General features: G+C 44.2%; 1 protein-coding gene across 2 annotated transcripts in view; it reads right to left on the bottom strand.

Annotated features, from left to right (window-relative positions):
• Positions 1-2,809: 2,809 nt before the first annotated feature.
• The window catches only part of rnf152 (ring finger protein 152), an 80,616-nt gene continuing 66,199 nt past the window's right edge, over positions 2,810-17,226 (bottom strand). For both annotated transcript variants that reach the window (XM_034706948.1, XM_034706949.1), the window contains exon 3: positions 2,810-6,413. In XM_034706948.1, coding sequence (XP_034562839.1) covers positions 5,587-6,237 — 651 coding nt within the window. In that variant the 5' untranslated portion in view covers positions 6,238-6,413 and the 3' untranslated portion in view covers positions 2,810-5,586. The remainder of the gene's footprint in view (positions 6,414-17,226) is intronic.

Below are 17,226 nucleotides of genomic sequence, written 5' to 3' on the forward strand. Positions count from 1 at the left end.
TTATTTTGTAAAGGCCAAACCCCTCAGAGTGCTCAAAGCTCAAAATAATACATTTCAAATATCTACCAAAGGAGCATCACGGCTCAGCATCCAGAGGACATGTTGGTGCTGTTAACGCTGGTCTGAGTTTCCTGTGAGGAATTTCCAATTTCCATCCTTAAGTTCTAAAAAATCCCTGAAACATGAAAGTTCTTTCTAACCACAGACGGCTTTAAGCAGTGTTTGGTTTACATCTCCATAAACATGACCAGAGACCTTCTGATGTGGACTGGGCAAAAAAATGATTGGAGGCATCTTGTGGACTCGCCTAAGATGAATTCAACAGCTTGTGTTGAAGCTTTATAGACAACAACTGGGGAAGGAGAGCTTTGAGAACAAAGTATATAAAGACTCAAAAAATAAAAACCTAAGGAATAAAGAATGTTGTTGTGGTTTGGGCCGTATTGTTAAGGACCAATTTATGGGTTAAAATGAATGTGACTAGGTTGCCAGTTTGAGGTCACTGTTTATTGGTATAAAATGGGTTAAAGTTAGAGTGATTGGGTTGCCAGTTTCAGTCCACCATCTATCAAGCAAAATCAGGCCAAATGAGCCAAACTTTGTAACTGGGTTGCCAGTTTGGGTCGACTCAAGATCAAGAAAAATTACTTGAAATAACAGTGACTGGGTTGCCAATTTGAGGTCACTATCTATTGGTATTAACTTGGTTAAAATTAGAGTGATCGGGTTGCCAGTTTTGGTCCACCATCTAGTTGTAAAAACTGTGTTAAAATAAAAATGAATGGGTTGCCAGATTGGGTCAATTGTCTCTTGCAAGAAAAGGAAGGGTCAAACCTTGCATCTGGGTTGCCAGTTTAGGTCGACTGCCTACTGGTAAAAAAAATGCGTTAAAATTACAGTGACTCGGTTGCCAGTTTAAATCCATCATCTATCATAAAAACTGGGTTAAAATGGGAGAGATTGGGTTGCCAGTTTGGGTACATTGTGGATTGTGAAAAAAGAAGGGGTCACAGTTTGCCACTGGGTTGCCAGTTTGGGTCCATTGTGGATTGTGAAAAAATAAGTTGAACTAAGAGTGATTGGGTTGCCAGTTTGGGTCCACTCTCTATTGAAAAAAAAATCTGGTTAAAAAGGAGCAAATTTGTTGCCAGTTTGGGTCCATTGTCTCTTGTAAAAAAGAATGGGTCAAAGTTTGTCACTAGGTTGCCAGTTTGGGTCACCTCTAGATCCTGAAAAATTAGGCTGAATTAAGAGTGACTGGGTTGCCAGTTTGGGTCTACTGTTGAGTAACAGTGTTTCAGCTTTGATTATTGTGGAACATTAGAATAAACTCAGAGTAAAGTATTTTCTTCTGGAACTGTTTCTACTGTTTTGTAACTCATCAAACTTCACCGTCATGACCTGTGGAAACTGTAGACAGAGCTTCATGTTGGTTGCGACTTCCATAGAAACAACTTTGGCCTTTACAAAATAAAACTTGCAAATTTCTCAGCATTTGAGGTCAAAGATCTGCGAGAAACTCAGAGCTAAAAATATTTCAAACAGTTACCAAAGGACCAAAACGCCTTTGTACCGTCTCATAGCAACTGTAGGAGCTGCTGCAAACAGCATCAAGTCCCTCATGGACCAGCTCAGCTGAACTGAGTCTGGTGTTTCACTGAATTTGCAAATCAAATAGTTGCCCCTGATGGAGCCTGGATGCTTTCAAAACACAGTGCTGCTTTAGAGGGTGCTTTGAGCTGCAGAAAGCTTGGTGTGTGTGTTGGGTTTAATCCATTTAAATGTCCAGAGTGTTCCTGTGTAGCACAGATACGAGGTGAAATGATGCTAACATGTGATGCAAAGTCATAATGAGTGATTTATTTAAAAAGCCTCAGTGCAGAAAAACAAGACACCTAAACTTTGGTTTAAGGTGGTAAAATAAAAAAGCTGTGTAACATTTGTTACCTCCTCTTAGTACCAAAGTACTTACTCACTTAAATCATCTTGTGTCACTGGTGTGTCATGCCCACTCTGAGTGCCCTGAAGTGTGCTAACCACCATGTTTGTTTCTTTTAATCTGAAACCACACTTTCATAATTACTAAGTAAAACATGTCAACAACCCAAAGCCATCATCATCAGAGAAAGACGAGAAAATTACAATCATTCTGTACATGACGAGACTGCTGTACAAAAGAGTTCACCCTGTTCGTGTGTCCTGTACACTCCCAAACAGACAAAGCGCCTGCCTCAACATAGAAAAGTGGAAAGAAAGAGAAACATCCGTCTGTGTGGACGCTGAGAGAGATTCAAAAAGCAGATAAATCAATACGCTCGTCGTTAACTTGAACCCTGCAGCGCCCGCCCACTCCTGACCCGATACTGACCCACACATAAGACACACACCGTCACACTGTTGACCCTAAAGACACCGGGTCTCTAAATTAAGGATGGTATTAAGATGAAGGGGGTCGATACTGTGTGGGTTAAAGCTTCGAGAGGCCGTATTCAGGGGACGATGGTGAGCTGCGGGTCAGGGTGAAGAGTGGATAGTTAGCTAATCAATCAAAGATAACAGGAAAACAAAAAAACAAGAATGCAGTGAATGTCAAATTCAATGTTTTCAGCACATTGTTCTGTGGCTCAATGGAGTCAGTCTAGCTTAGCGGTAAGACAGGAAGCAGAGGGAAGCAGCTAGCCTTGCTTGATCACATGTCTAATAAAAATAGAGCTACCAACACTCTCAAGGCTCATGACTTGATGTCACATGTTTATTCTGTTTTTACCTTCCTCGAGATGTTAAAGCTAGCTACAAGCAGTACCTTGAAATTAAAGTGATTTGGTTGCCAGTTTGGGTCCATAATCTATCATAAAAACTGGGTTAAAGTTAGAGTGATTGGGTTGCCAGTTTGAGGCCACCATCTATCAAGCAAAATCAGGTTGAAATAGGAAGGACTGGGTTGCCAGATTGGGTCTATTTTCTCTTGTGAGAAAAGAACGGGTCAAACTTTGTAACTGGGTTGCCAGTTTGGGTCGACTGTAGATCATGAAAAAATTGTTGAAATAACAGTGACTGGGTTGCCAATTTGAGGTCACTATCTTCTGGTATTAACTTGGTTAAAATAAGAGTGATTGGGTTGCCAGTTTGAGGCCACCATCTATCAAGCAAAATCAGGTTGAAATAGGAAGGACTGGGTTGCCAGATTGGGTCTATTGTCTCTTGTGAGAAAAGAACGGGTCAAACTTTGTAACTGGGTTGCCAGTTTGGGTCGACTGTAGATCATGAAAAAATTGTTGAAATAACAGTGACTGGGTTGCCAATTTGAGGTCACTATCTTCAGGTATTAACTTGGTTAAAATAAGAGTGATTGGGTTGCCAGTTTGGGTCCATCATCTATCATAAAAACTGGGTTAAAGTTAGAGTGATTGGGTTGCCAGTTTGAGGCCACCATCTATCAAGCAAAATCAGGTTGAAATAGGAAGGACTGGGTTGCCAGATTGGGTCTATTTTCTCTTGTGAGAAAAGAACGGGTCAAACTTTGTAACTAGGTTGCCAGTTTGGGTCGACTGTAGATCATGAAAAAATTGTTGAAATAACAGTGACTGAGGGGTGGCCAATTTGAGGTCACTATCTTCTGGTATTAACTTGGTTAAAATAAGAGTGATTGGGTTGCCAGTTTGGGTCCATCATCTATCATAAAAACTTGGTTAAAGGAGAGAGATTGGGTTGCCAGTTTTGGTACACTGTAGATTGTGAAAATTAGGTTGAATTTAGCGAGATTGGGTTGCCAGATTGGGTCCTTTCCAGACTGGGTGGCCAATTTGAGGTCACTATCTATTGGTATTAACTTGGTTAGAATTAGAGTGATTGGGTTGCCAGTTTGGGTCTACTATCTCTTGTGAAACAAGAATGGGTCAACCTTTGTAACTGGGTTGCCAGTTTGGTTCACCTCCATATCATGTAAAATAAGGTTGAAATAATTCTCAGAATGTTTTGCTTTTGTTTCCAGCACTAAATGCTAAATTGGACATATTCCAACCATACACCACAGGCTAGCTTTTTACAACTGCTTCCATTCTATACTAGCTAAGTTAGCTACACGGAATCACTGTCTGTTTTGGAACCATACGAAAATTGCAGATTATAGTCTAAAACAGACAAATTGGGCTTTTATAGGCTTCCCTTTTTCAAAATATGAGCTGTTTCTCATAAATTTATTTCCAGCAGTACATGCTGAATTGGACATATCCCCACCATACTCAAAATAAGACAGCAACAGTGATCATTTTAACCTTTATAAACCTTTAAACAACAAACAACACATATCCCCAGTATTGGAAAACCACAGGCTAGCTTGTTCCCACTGCTTCCATTCTATAAATCCCTGCTGGCTCTAGAGCTGTATGATAATCCCAGTCACGATAGCTGTATGTACATGACCGTAACGTTGGCTTTTCCTTTCAAATCCTAATTTGTCCTCCAGTTCTTAATACTAAATAGTATTTCTAATGAATTCTTGCCTCTTTTGAAAGCTTGCACCATCGTACAAAAGAAACGGCTCTGCAAAGTTTCCCACGGAGAACAAAAGTTGTAGATTTGGATGCCAGTAGATGTGTCTTGTAACTAATTGAGAAATAATAAAGTAATTGATAGCATTTTAAAAAGTTGGTAAAGCCCAAATGGTTTTGAATTTATAGAAAAACTGATTCAAACAGCTACTGCTCATATTAGCATGGTCAAAAACGATGTCTTCATATGATTTCAGTGCTTCTGAGCGTTTGAACAGTCGTACAGCGTCTCACTCTCACCCTTATATTCAGTTTTGGTGTGTTCTAAGCTGGCATGGATTAACAACACAGTCCACCTCTTGTCTTCTTTTGATGATATTCTGTGTTCCACATGGAGCCGACGTAACAACACTTTGTTCTGAACAGGAACAGGTTGTGTGAAGGAATAAAAAAAAAAAAAAACAACCCTAAAAGCTGTGTTGATTTTAACTTTCCCAGATGATTCAAACGGGGCCAGACGCGGATCCCGCACAGTTAAATCCTGCAGCATCAGAGAACCGAGCGCAGCCAAGTCCAGACTCTTTGTACTGCTGCACCAGCTGGAGACGCCAGCAGACACTCGGCTTTAAAAACAAAAACGCTATGATAACTGTTGTACTTCTACCAACCACAGACTAAACAGGCAATCCAAAAGGCTGTGAGTGTGACTGAGAGTCGGATCGGAGCTCCGCCAAGGACGGATCAGCTGGCCAAAAGACATTTCTGGAAAAATTCCCAAAGTTTTCTTCAAAGAGAATGGAAGGACAGGAAGAGGGGGGGGGGGAGTTTCAGGTGATTTTTGTAACTCTATTTCCATTTTAATTTCAGTCCCAAAAATAAAAAGTAGGACACAAAAGGCAGACTTTTTCTGGATCTCCGCCCTGCCCTCTTCTTCATCTTTTTCTCACCACACTGCTCTGTTGTTTCCTTGAATGCCCATGGTGTGAGTTTAGTCCTCTCTCCTCGGCAGAGTCCCACCCTGAGGAGAGAGGCAGGGCTGCTTGGCGAGGTCCAGGGGGGTCCATGGCAGTCCGAGCGGCCTCCTCCTCCTCTGTCCTCAGCCGCAAGAAATGACAGTAAAGCGTTTGGAGATGCAGGACATGTTGTGCAACACAATGCCCAGGAGGAAAAGCAGCACACACGCCACGAGTATCACTGTGCACACGCCGGACCACGTGGACCCCTTCCCTCCAGCTCCCACCGGGTGACTCACTCTCCTTTCACTCTCGCCTCCATCCAACCCCATCCCCATCCCCATGCCCTCCAGACTCATACCCAGACCTAGGGGCTGCTGCTCGGGGACCGTCACCACCGTCATCCCCTTCTGCTGGCCGCCAGGCAGGAAGCGGCATCCCAGCTCCCCCGGCAGACCGAGCGCCCTCTCTTTGGCGATGGGCAGCGGCAGCATGTAGCAGCCGTTACTGGGGAGGCGGATGAAGACGGGTGTATGCTCGGAGGCGTGAGGAATGGCGATGACAGTGATGATGTCCGGGTCATCGGGGAGCTGGGAGACGGACAGGCCCGGCGGGAGCTTAGTGACGCCGCGGCACCAGGGACAACGAATCTCCTTCTGGCTGCTGCGCATCTGGGTCAAACACACCGAGCAGCATGTGTGTCTGCAATCCAAGAGCTTGGGCCGCCGACGAGGACTGTAGTAGTTAAAGCAGATCTGGCACTCCAGGATTGAATCTTGGGAAAGAGTATCCATTTTTTTAAAGATAGGTAGGAGGTCCTTTGTTAAACTGGCTTACAGGAAACAGCAACTTCTTCAGAGACGGTGATTCAGGAAGGTCTTCCAAATGAAGCTAGTCCGATTCTTCGTTAACCTCTGTCCACGAATCTTCAGTAATGTCACAGCAATCTGGTGGCAACATGGTCGACCATCTGTGAACAGAAGGAAAGCATTGATGAGACAATGAAGGCAGAAACTGAGCACCTTGATACTTATGACGCCAAAGGTTAAGTTTGTGGAAATATTTTTCCAGTTTTGTCTAAAAGTTTGTACATTTTTGGACAGAAACAACACCAGCCATGGATTGCTGATAACTAGTCTTAAATCTAGCTTCAGACTCTTCTTGTTGTGTGTTGGGTGGTGGGGGGCTGCAAGGGACCGGGTGGTAGAGTAGGTAGTATCAGTGCTGTCACTACCTGGAGCTTGCATGTGCGGAGCCTGGGTCCATTGAACGTGGCGATGCTGTATGGGTTGGGTTAGTAAATTGGGGTGTTCTGGTGGTGGACTTAATGGACGGTGGTGTCATGAGTCTAACTAAAGGAAACATCAGTGAAGGGTGGAGCCCACTTGATGACCTCAGTGAGGTGCTGGCTCTCGCTGCCCATCTGTCCTTTCTATCTCAGGCTTTGGAGGACATCAGGAGCCATGGGGTAGGGTACTAAACTTATCAGTAATACCTCTTTTCAACCAACACGAACCGGATGTATTTCCTGGCTGGTGCTCGCCCTGGTTCCGGAGCTGGTTCAACTCGAGAACCAACACGACACACGTTTGTTTTTCCGCCCGCTCAAGCCTGTGGAAGAGGCACGTCATGACGTCAGATTTACGTGACCGCTTTTTCCTAGCAGCGCTAGGGCAAACAGCAATGATAGTTCTAGACCAGCAAAGAGTTGGAGCTGCTCTGGAACCGGTTCTCAATTGAGCGCCGGCTCTGAACCGGCCCTGGAACTGCTTTGGTCGATAAGGGGTATAAAGGGGAGGATGGGTGGGATGGGTTTCCCCACTGAGCGCTCATCCTTCCTTTCAGCACAAGTAATGTTTTTATCTCAAAAGTTTACTTTAGCTTTTATGGTAAGCAAAAAAAAGCATGAAAATCAGCTCTCTTAGCTCTTATGCAACGACAAAAGTACTGGACCAGGACTCTGAATCGGCAGATACTCAATGTTAAGAAATCTGATTGGGATTGGGGGACAGCAAAACAGCTGATTGGGACATAAACATCACCACATGCAGAGTTCAACTTCTGTAATGGTAGCTAGCAGGATTGCAGACTCCACATGGCGAAAACAGACGAGCTACACAGCTGCACAAAAACTGCACATTGTTGACTTTGCAAAGGAGACTGACACAAAATGTTCTCTCACTGTGTTTCATGTGAAAATAAAGGAAAACTGTGTTGAGATCACTCAAAAATCACAAGGAAACAATAGTCCATGATCCTTTGTGACCTATAGTCCAGATTATACGGTATTAATTTAGTGGATCTCATGTCGCTGCTAGCAAGGAAGCAAGTACTCCTCCTTGATTAGACTCATGCAAACACTTAATGGTTTAAAATCTAAGGCAAAATGGAAGAAAAATATTTAAATATCAACATATTTATTGACCTGCACATGCACTTCTCCAGAATTCAACAGCCTGAAACTAAAGGTCTACATGATTTACATCCCAGACTGTTGTTACGGGTTGAAGCTGAAGTTCAGCCCTGATTAATGGAGCAACATTTGTCAAAAACTTGTGGAACAACGTACAACAGATGACCCAGTGAGAGTCATTGTTATGTACAGCACACAGATTCCTGCTGCCTGCAGTCACGACAGGTTCATGAGACCCTTCGCCTCAGCATTTGTGTTAAGTACGTTTAACCGCCTCCTTCGGGCCGCAGACTCCATAAACAAATTCTCCCTCCTCCTACTCCTCTTGCATAATCGCTTCTACCGTGTTAATCCATCCGGAAGCGGTGATGGTCGACTTTTACAGATGATTAAACCCTGTCAAAATAGCACCAAGGAAACAATGAATACCAAACAGGGCCCTGCTGATTCTATATTATATTCTCCCAAATTGTCAAGTGTGAAAACTGCTGAGGACCAAAGACGGCGAGGTTCTCTCTCTCCCTCTCTCTCTCTTTCTCTTTCTGCCATCTCGACAGAGCCGATGTCCCTCCAGGGGAGAACGTGGGCAGACAGCGAGAGTGAAGAGCGAGACAGATGGAGGAGGGAGAGACGGCGAGAAAAGAGGTGATAAAAACACAGAAAGGTGACCACTGATTGCCCCGCAACACCGTACATCCTGGTCCTTTATCAAAAAACAAGATCTCAGGCAATTAAAGTGCTCATAGCGCCCTGTGGGGAGACAGATGTGGCAATGACAGATAAGACCGCGCTCACGCCGTGCAGCCTCCGAGCGATTCAGTCCTTTCAGTTGGCTTCATTTGGAGGAGAGAGGACGATCGCTTCCTATACCTCAGGTGGTGGTTACATTTCAACAAGACAGGGTTTGAAGTTTGATCGTGTTTATCAGAGTGGCTTCCCGAGTAGATAACGCTTATCAAAGCTGAATAAAAACATCATCCATTCATCTGCTCGGATCTGCTCAGCAGCAGGCTAAAAAAGGAAGGCAAGGTGCCTTTTATCAGAGCTTCATCCTCAAACTCTTCCTCAGAGGAAGTCTGAGGTATGTGATGTATTACAGCTAAAGTCTGACGTCTGTTTGTTTACAGAGTAAATCCAAGAAAGGTTAAAGACACAAAATGCACCCAACGCTTTTCAAAACCTTCACCCTCCTCCTAAAACACCATCACTCATTCTTTTAATTTCAAGTGATCAGCTGAGATGTAACTGTGTTGTAAATTTCTCTGTATTGCAAAAACAAAAAATGCCCATCATCCTTCACTGCCTCAGTTTAAAGCTGGGGTTGGTAATCAGATTTAGATCCACTTTTTGTTATACTGGTTAAAATGATCTTTATGTCCTGATGGTAATCAATACATGATGTGTTCCTAAAAAAAGAGTGAAGAAAAGCTGCTATCTACAGCCGGAGTAAACCTGGGAAAACACCAACCAATCACTGTTTTTTGGCTCCCCAAATTTTAAACCAATCAAATCCCGTCCTGCCGTTCTGCCCTCCTCCTGCAGAGCGTACATTTCCCCGGCGTGCACTCCTCCGAGTCCCCGTCTCCTGCCTCTACTTCCCCTGACTCTACTTACTGCCCCTCTCGCTCGTCCTCGGGCCTGTCCCCTCTGACCTGATGAGGTGCTTTGCTCAGGACTGTAGTCCGGATCAGAGTCTAAAAAGCTCTCACCAACAAGCAGAATAATTAATGACGTTCAGTAAGTCCTACAGAAAATATATATTTATTGTAGCGTCTGTCCGGACGCTGTAGTGATGACAAGCCGATTCGTGAACACGTTGATCTTTAATAACCGGTCACTGTCGGCGGTGATCACGCCAACCAACAAAACAACAATCAATGTTTGAATGAATGAAGAACTTCTCCTCTTGTCTCTCCTCTCTCCAGCTCACACTCTCTACACCTCTCCTGATGCCTTCCCTGACTGTCAACACTGTAGGAATTAAGAACATCTACACTGAACACTGGGGGGGGGGGGGCGTCGTTTTGGAGGAGCTCCGAGGGAGGAGGGGAGGGGTTAGACGGAGTCATGAGGAAAAGCTACATTCTAATTCATGCTGGTTTTCCATGACGGTTTGTTGTTGTAGTTAAGTGAAAAATAGACGTCTTGCATCTCTGATCCAGGTGATCCGGAGGGCTCTGACCTGCTGGATCAGAGACGCAGCTGGAGCGCAACGGAGCGGATCCAGTGGAAGTTAACACATTGACTAGAATAGAAACCTATCAGATCTGGTGCTGTGACGGATTGGAGACGGACCGGGCACGGATCTGGTGGAATTTAGCCATGAATTCCCATCATGGCCAAACTTTAGTCAAACACTATTACCAGCTCTGCTAACTGCTAAGACCGCTCGCTCTCTCCAGGCACATTACAATCTTCAAAATCAGGAAATGAAAAACAGTAGGAAGATGAATGCAGATCTTCAGCTGATGACCCTCTCAAATGAAGCCTCAGTACACTCAGGACCCTTTTCCTCCTCATCCAATGCCCCTCAGTTTTAAGACCGGACTCTGTTGTGAGCTCCTGAAGGTAAAATGTTGTGTCTAGTCAGCACTGACCTAAAAACACAGAGCGTACGGGACAGATGGTTGAACACTTTCCCTCCAACAGAACCCGCCTGTATCCTCGCGGTCAGATCGTGCTCCGCTTGTCCGCCTCAGCAGCATCACATGACCCCCCCCCCCCTCTGGGTATAACACTTCCTCCTCCTTGACTGTCAGGTCCCTAGGCCAGACCCTGCACTCCTCCTCTGCACTCCGAGCTGACCTAGTTTTCCTCCACACCCTCTCACCAAGTCAAAGTCGAGGAAACGCGCAGAGAAGAAGAAGAAGCCTCGTCAGTTTCACGGAGAAGAGAGGAGAGAGGGAGACAGGAGGAAGAAGCCTGCCCTTGAGGGAGCGAGACAGCCCTGGGTATTACTGAATCCTTTTCCCAAAGATAAGGATTAGCTTTGATCTGACATAAATGCTTTGTGGCTCAATATTCCCATACACACACACACACTCTTTCCCTCGCTCTCTCTCTTCCTCTTTTCCCTCCTGACTCAGAGCTTTTCCTCTTTTCCTCCTCTACATCATTTCTTCATATTTTACAGCAGGTTGTTTCTCCCTCAGTCTCCTCTTTTCCACATCTACCACTTTACTCATTTCCTGCATGTCGAGGAAGAGAATAAAGCTGCACAATAAATACACACAGAAAACGGAGGAACATCATTATAAGCTGATGCATGAGGCAGCGATTCACAAAACTTTGAAGTCATCTCTCCAAGACTTCGATAGCTTTTTAAAAATCCAACCTGAGGAGTTCAGTTTTCACACTCACAATGAGCATTATCCCCAAAATGTTACATTTCTGAGAGAGAAACAAAACATTATGCAAGATATTGGAGCCCATAAGGGATGTCACAATTCTCAACAGAATACTGAACCGTTCGGTATGATATGCATGGTTTAAAATGCTCTGGGATGAGGAAGCTCCTCCCTTTGAGTAAACAACTCTTCTCAAATTCACCAAGTAGTTGATTTGGGCAAGCTTGCAGGAACCATTTCTATAGATCTCACTAAGGCCTTTGACCGTGATGATCACTACCTTCTTCTGGACAAATCATATTGCATTGACTTAAATCAGAATTCTCTTCCCTGGTTTAATGCCTATCCTCACAACAGGCATCAGTATACTGTATGTAAAGGCTCTCATTCAAGTTGTACAATTTTTGAGTCCGGTGTCCCACAAGGCTCCACATTAGGCCCACTTCTTTTTTCCATTTTCATCAATGATTCACCACAAATGTGTTCAAACTGTCACATTCATCTCTATGCCGATGATACTAGCATCTATCTGGCTAACTCTCATATATGTCACTGTAACGGAGTGGGGCACTCCTGGGAATAGTGGTCCAGAGTGGTAAGGTATAGACGTGCGCCCCCGTTAAAGAGCACGGACACAGACTTCCAAGTTACAGGTGGTTTATTTAGCTGTGGTCTGCAATAACAATACAAACAAAGGAAATCACAATACTAGTATGGCACATCAACAGAATAATGTTGCACACACATACACACATGGCACTAATGTTACTAGCACCACTAAACAGTTATACAAAGTAAATAATTATAATTATAAGACATGTGATATGCACAATCCTACTAGGCTGCTATGTTAGCCTGTGGCTCCGTTAGCCTGTGCTACATCGCATCTGCTAAGTGCGTCTACTTTCTGTATTAACGAACATAAAGTACTGAAACACATTCAAATAAACTCTAAACTCTAGAGGGTAAAGACCGGGAACACAGTCCCACCTTGTGTTCATCAACGCACAGCATCACAGGTGGGGATAAACCGGGAAAAAGGCGAGCGAACGGGAGAGACACGACCAGACGTCTCACTCTTCAGCAGCAGGAAACGAAAGTGAAACTTAACTCTGTGAATGGCACGTGACAAACGTGTTACCATGGAAACACAGAAGATCAGACAGATACATTACATTGATAGTCTGTGTCGTGGAATTTTCATAGTCTTATATATATGTATCTAAGAATGTTTAACTATTGTATTCTTTCAGTCTAAATTTCATGTTTAGAGTAACTTGATTCCTATGTCGTCTGTGACGGGCGAGATCGTGTCAGGGTAGTAGTCAAGGTCTCTCCCCCTGCTCCTGTCTTTATCTATGTGTTATGGCCGACTTACTGTCTCCTGAACTAGAGCACAGGTCTTCTTCCTACTTGTTGTGTTCCTATTGTCCAAACATGGTTATCTAACTTTAGTGTCGTCTTCAGAGGGAATAAATACCATGCCAAGGGTTTTGTCTGGGAGAACTGACTTGGCATGGCACTGCACTCTCCTGCCTGTGTACTGTTATGTTATTTCTCCTTGATCAAGTTCTACATAAACTATTTCAACGTGAGCCGTCCGAGTCTCCTGAGTCTTCTGTGTCCAGTGTCCAGTTTGTTGCTGAATTCTATCACAGTCTGGGCTTTCTAACAGTCACAAGGAAGCACACGCACAGAGTGATCATATCTCCGGTTTAATCCAAGCTATTGACATCAAACCAAAACTGGGAGAAAGTTTCAAGTCAGCACTTTGGACAGCAATTGACAGCAGCGCTCTATATGATATAGTTTTTCCTGCTATGAGGTTTTTAAAAAATTAGAACCTGGATGCAAAAAACATTCTTCAACTAAAACTGTGACAAATCATCATCTGCCCCAAATCCCTCACCAAACCACCCAAAACTTCTACCTCACATTTAATAACACCACTCTGACTCCATCACCCCATATTCGAAACCTCACCTTTGAAAAACACATCACCCACATCACCAAAACCGCCTACTTTCACCTGGAAAACACCGCCCGACTCCGCCCACTACTCCATTCATCCATCATCTCCAGAATCGACTACTGTCCAAAGTCCTTGATAAAATCCAGTACGGAGGGCTATGACCTGCCGGATCAGAGACGCAGCTGGAACGCAACGTAGCAGATCCAGTGGAAGTTAACACATTGACTAGAATAGAAACCTATCAGATCCGGTGCTGTGATGGACCAGAGACCGACCAGACACGGATCTGGTGGAACTTGGCAGTAACAGCAATGAGAGCACTGTTGCTTTATGTGAGCAATGGTGCATCCACCTTGTTTCCAGCAACAGGACAAGAGAGCGACAGCAAATATTAAACATCTGAAACGTCCTATGGTGCTTTGATGCTTTACCCAGTCCACCCTATCTTAACGCTCTCATTACTGCCACCATGTTTGTTTTGCTGATGCATCACCTGGCTGAGGCAGAGGCAGTCAGCAGCTGTCAGAAACAGGGTAACACAAAGAAAAACCAGAGTATCCTGTTTCCTTCTCCAGGTAGCAAAATCAGGTTTCTGAAATCAGGATGTGATGTGTACATGCACAAATCAAATAACAGGATCCTTAATGACCCTGATCTAACCAGGACACACCCTGTAAACACACTCAACAAGCTCCAGTACATTCACTCACTTGAGACCGGCTGCAAATTAACCTTTCGAAGCTAACGCCGCTCTGCAAAGTTCGTCCGCTGGTGGTTCTTTTTGTCGCCGCTGACAGCCTCAGTTTGTTATTCTAAGTGTCTGACAGAAACACAGACCGGATCCCTGAGGGGGCAGACCTTTTAAAGAGCACGATGCTGTTTGCTGGGCAGAAACAGCTGTTCGACCGCTCTCTTCAAAGAGCTGTAATTTAACCTCACAGAGCACAGGAAATGTTTGTGTACCGCTGGTTAGTTTGTTTGTGTAAGGGCTGTTTCTGCTGAGAACTCCTTTCTGTAACATTTGCAGTTACTTAAAATAGCAGAGTGTGTCAGTGGGGAGAAAACAGACACTGCAGGCTGGGAATCTGCAAGAATCTGAATCAAGTCTTCGTGCTCGCTCTCTTTACTGCTTCTCTATGAAACTCAACCATCACTGCATGCTCTGTTCCTTTAAGCTGATACTTCTTGAGACTATTAAACGAGGATCTATCATTTTGAAGCACATGGTGCAGAAAAGTAATGAAGAACAGAAAGATTCAACAACCTTAATGATTGCAACTCATTAAAGTTACTAACCATAGGACCTCGTAGGTTCCTCTGGATCTCTGCTGCTGTGGACGTGCCAGACTCCAGCAGCTTCGTATCTTAAAGAGCTCATAGTGTCCTATTACCCCTCTGGAACACTAAGCTCTCAACATGCAGGCCTGCGAATCATGCCTAAAGTCTCTAAAAGTAGTATGGGAGGTCGAGCCTTCAGTTATCAGGCCCCTCTCCTTTGGAATCATCTACCAGTCAGGGTCCGGGAGGCAGACACCCTCTCTACTTTTAAGAGTAGGCTTCAAACTTTCCTTTTTGATAAAGCTTATAGTTAGAGCTGGATCAGGCTTGGACCAGGTCTTAGTTATGCTGCTATAGGCTTCGACTGACACACTGGGATCCTGTCTCTCCCTCTCTCTGCCTGTCTCTCACTTTAACTCTTCCTGTCCCATTAAAGTTACTAACCATAGACCTTTATGGAGTCCCTGAGCTCCCTTGTCTCAGAGGCTTCCTCTGGATCTCTGCTGTAGATTCCTTTTTTGGGGTCTGTCATTCATCCTGTCTTTCTTTCTTCCTTTTTCTTTCTTTCCTTCCTGCTTTCTTTCATTCTTTCATCCCTTCTTTCTTTTTCTTCTTTCTTTCATTTCTTCGTTCTTTCTTCCTTCCTTTCTTTCTCTCTTTGTTCTTTCCATGTTTCTTCATTCTTTATGTCTCCTTTTCTTATCCCGTTCTTTCCTTCTATCCTTTCCTTCACCATTTATTCTCCTCTCTTTCTTTCTTTTGGTCTCTTTGGTCTTTTTTCTCTTTTCTTAGACCTTTCTGGAGTCCCTGAGCTCCCTTGTCTCGTAGGTTCCTCTGGATCTCTGCTGCTGTGGACGTGCCAGACTCCAGCTGCTACAACTACTACTATCCGTCTCCCCACTATCATCTCTCTCTCTCTTCATCTCCCTCTATCCCTCTCTCCAACACGGTCTCAGCAGATGTGTGTCTAACATGAGTCTGGTCCTGCTGGAGGTTTCTGCCTGTTAAAGGAAGTTAGTCCTTGCCACTGTAACTTGCTAAATGCTGCAAAGTGCTCTGCTCATGGTGGATTAAGATGAGATCAGACTGAGTCCTTATCCGGTCTTGATGTTGGGTCTTTGTTAATAAGAGAACATAGAGTACGGTCTAGGTCTGCTTGTTGTGATTTGGAGTTATATACATAAAGATTGATTGAGTGAAGAAGAAGGAGCTGTGGACATGTTTGTAGGTTCTTTAGAATACAATCACTTTTAGTGATTGGAGCAATCTTACAGCAGCTGGCTGAACAATCTGAACCTTTTCGTGTCTTTAAGACCCCAGAAATAACAAAAAGCAGGCCCCAGGTTTCAGAATACCTCCTCCTAGCATTTTCAGGGTTTCAGCATTTCAGTGTTCCTTCAACATCCTCTCTCCATCTCCATCTGAGGACACAATAGTCCCTCCGATTGGAAGCGATTGTTCGAGGGAACAATGAAAACGCGGTCGAGCACTTTCATCTTTCTCTGGATCTGAAGAAAGTACCTCTCCTGATCCTCTGGAACACTCCGAGGTCGTGAAACAACAACTACAGGAGCAACCTCGGCTGCAACTTAACAACATGATTTATCGGTTCAGCTGAGCTGCAACCAGGCCAACCTGGAGAGGATGCTCAGTTTGTGACCCATTTCTCTGTCACACCTTCACAGAAACACAAAATACAGGACCTTAAAGATCCAGGAAGAGATTCAGATTCAGAAGTCCAGAGGAAGTTTGTTCAAACAGAGACTTTAAACAATCTGTGAAGAATTTATTTCATCTCTGAGAGGCTATTTCTGTAAAAGCATGACTCTTGACTGATTTTGTGGAGTCATGGGGTTCAAGGAAGGACGTATGATTAAGTAATGATGCAGAGTGACCGAGAGTTGGCCCCCATGATGCCTCTGGTCCACTGAGAGTTACAAAACAGAAAACACACACAGAGGACTGAAGAGTAGCACACACGCTCCCTGAGGACCTCTGAACACAATCAGCTGAGGAGTGAGTTCACTCGTCCTCACAGACAGAAGTTAAAAATAACCGCCAAAGACAGAAGTACACACTTATATAAACACACACACACACAGAAGGCACACACACCCCGTCTGATGGACTACCTGGGAGCAGCAGGGGAGAGGAAACCAGTCAATCTGAAAAACCAGGAGCTGGTTCAAAGAAGTGAAACGTCACTGAGAGGACAGAGTGATGTAACTGTTTGTGGGTTTCAGAGTGAGGAGGTCAAAACAGAGAACTGAGATGTGAACAGTAGTGAGGCAGTCCTCAATGCAGTGACTTCCACCACAGAGTCATGTCTGCTTTTAATGCAGTGACTTCCACTACAGAGTCATGTCTGATTTTAATGCAGTGACTTCCACTGCAGAGTCATGTCTGATTTTAATGCAGTGACTTCCACTACAGAGTCGTGTCTGTTATTAATGCAGTGACTTCCACTACAGAGTCATGTCTGTTTTTAATGCAGTGACTTCCACTACAGTCATGTCTGTTTTAAATGCAGTGACTTCCACTACAGAGTCATGTCTGTTTGTAATGCAGTGACTTCCACTACAGAGTCATGTCTGTTTTTAATGCAGTGACTTCCACTACAGAGTCATGTCTGTTTTAAATGCAGTGACTTCCACTACAGAGTCATGTCTGTTATTAATGCAGTGACTTCCACTACAGAGTCATGTCTGTTTGTAATGCAGTGACTTCCACTGCAGAGTCATGTCTGTGTTTAATGCAGTGACTTCCACTACAG

The sequence above is a fragment of the Notolabrus celidotus genome, chromosome 17 (genome assembly GCF_009762535.1).
Source record: "Notolabrus celidotus isolate fNotCel1 chromosome 17, fNotCel1.pri, whole genome shotgun sequence".
NCBI classification, from domain to species: Eukaryota; Metazoa; Chordata; class Actinopteri; order Labriformes; family Labridae; genus Notolabrus; species Notolabrus celidotus.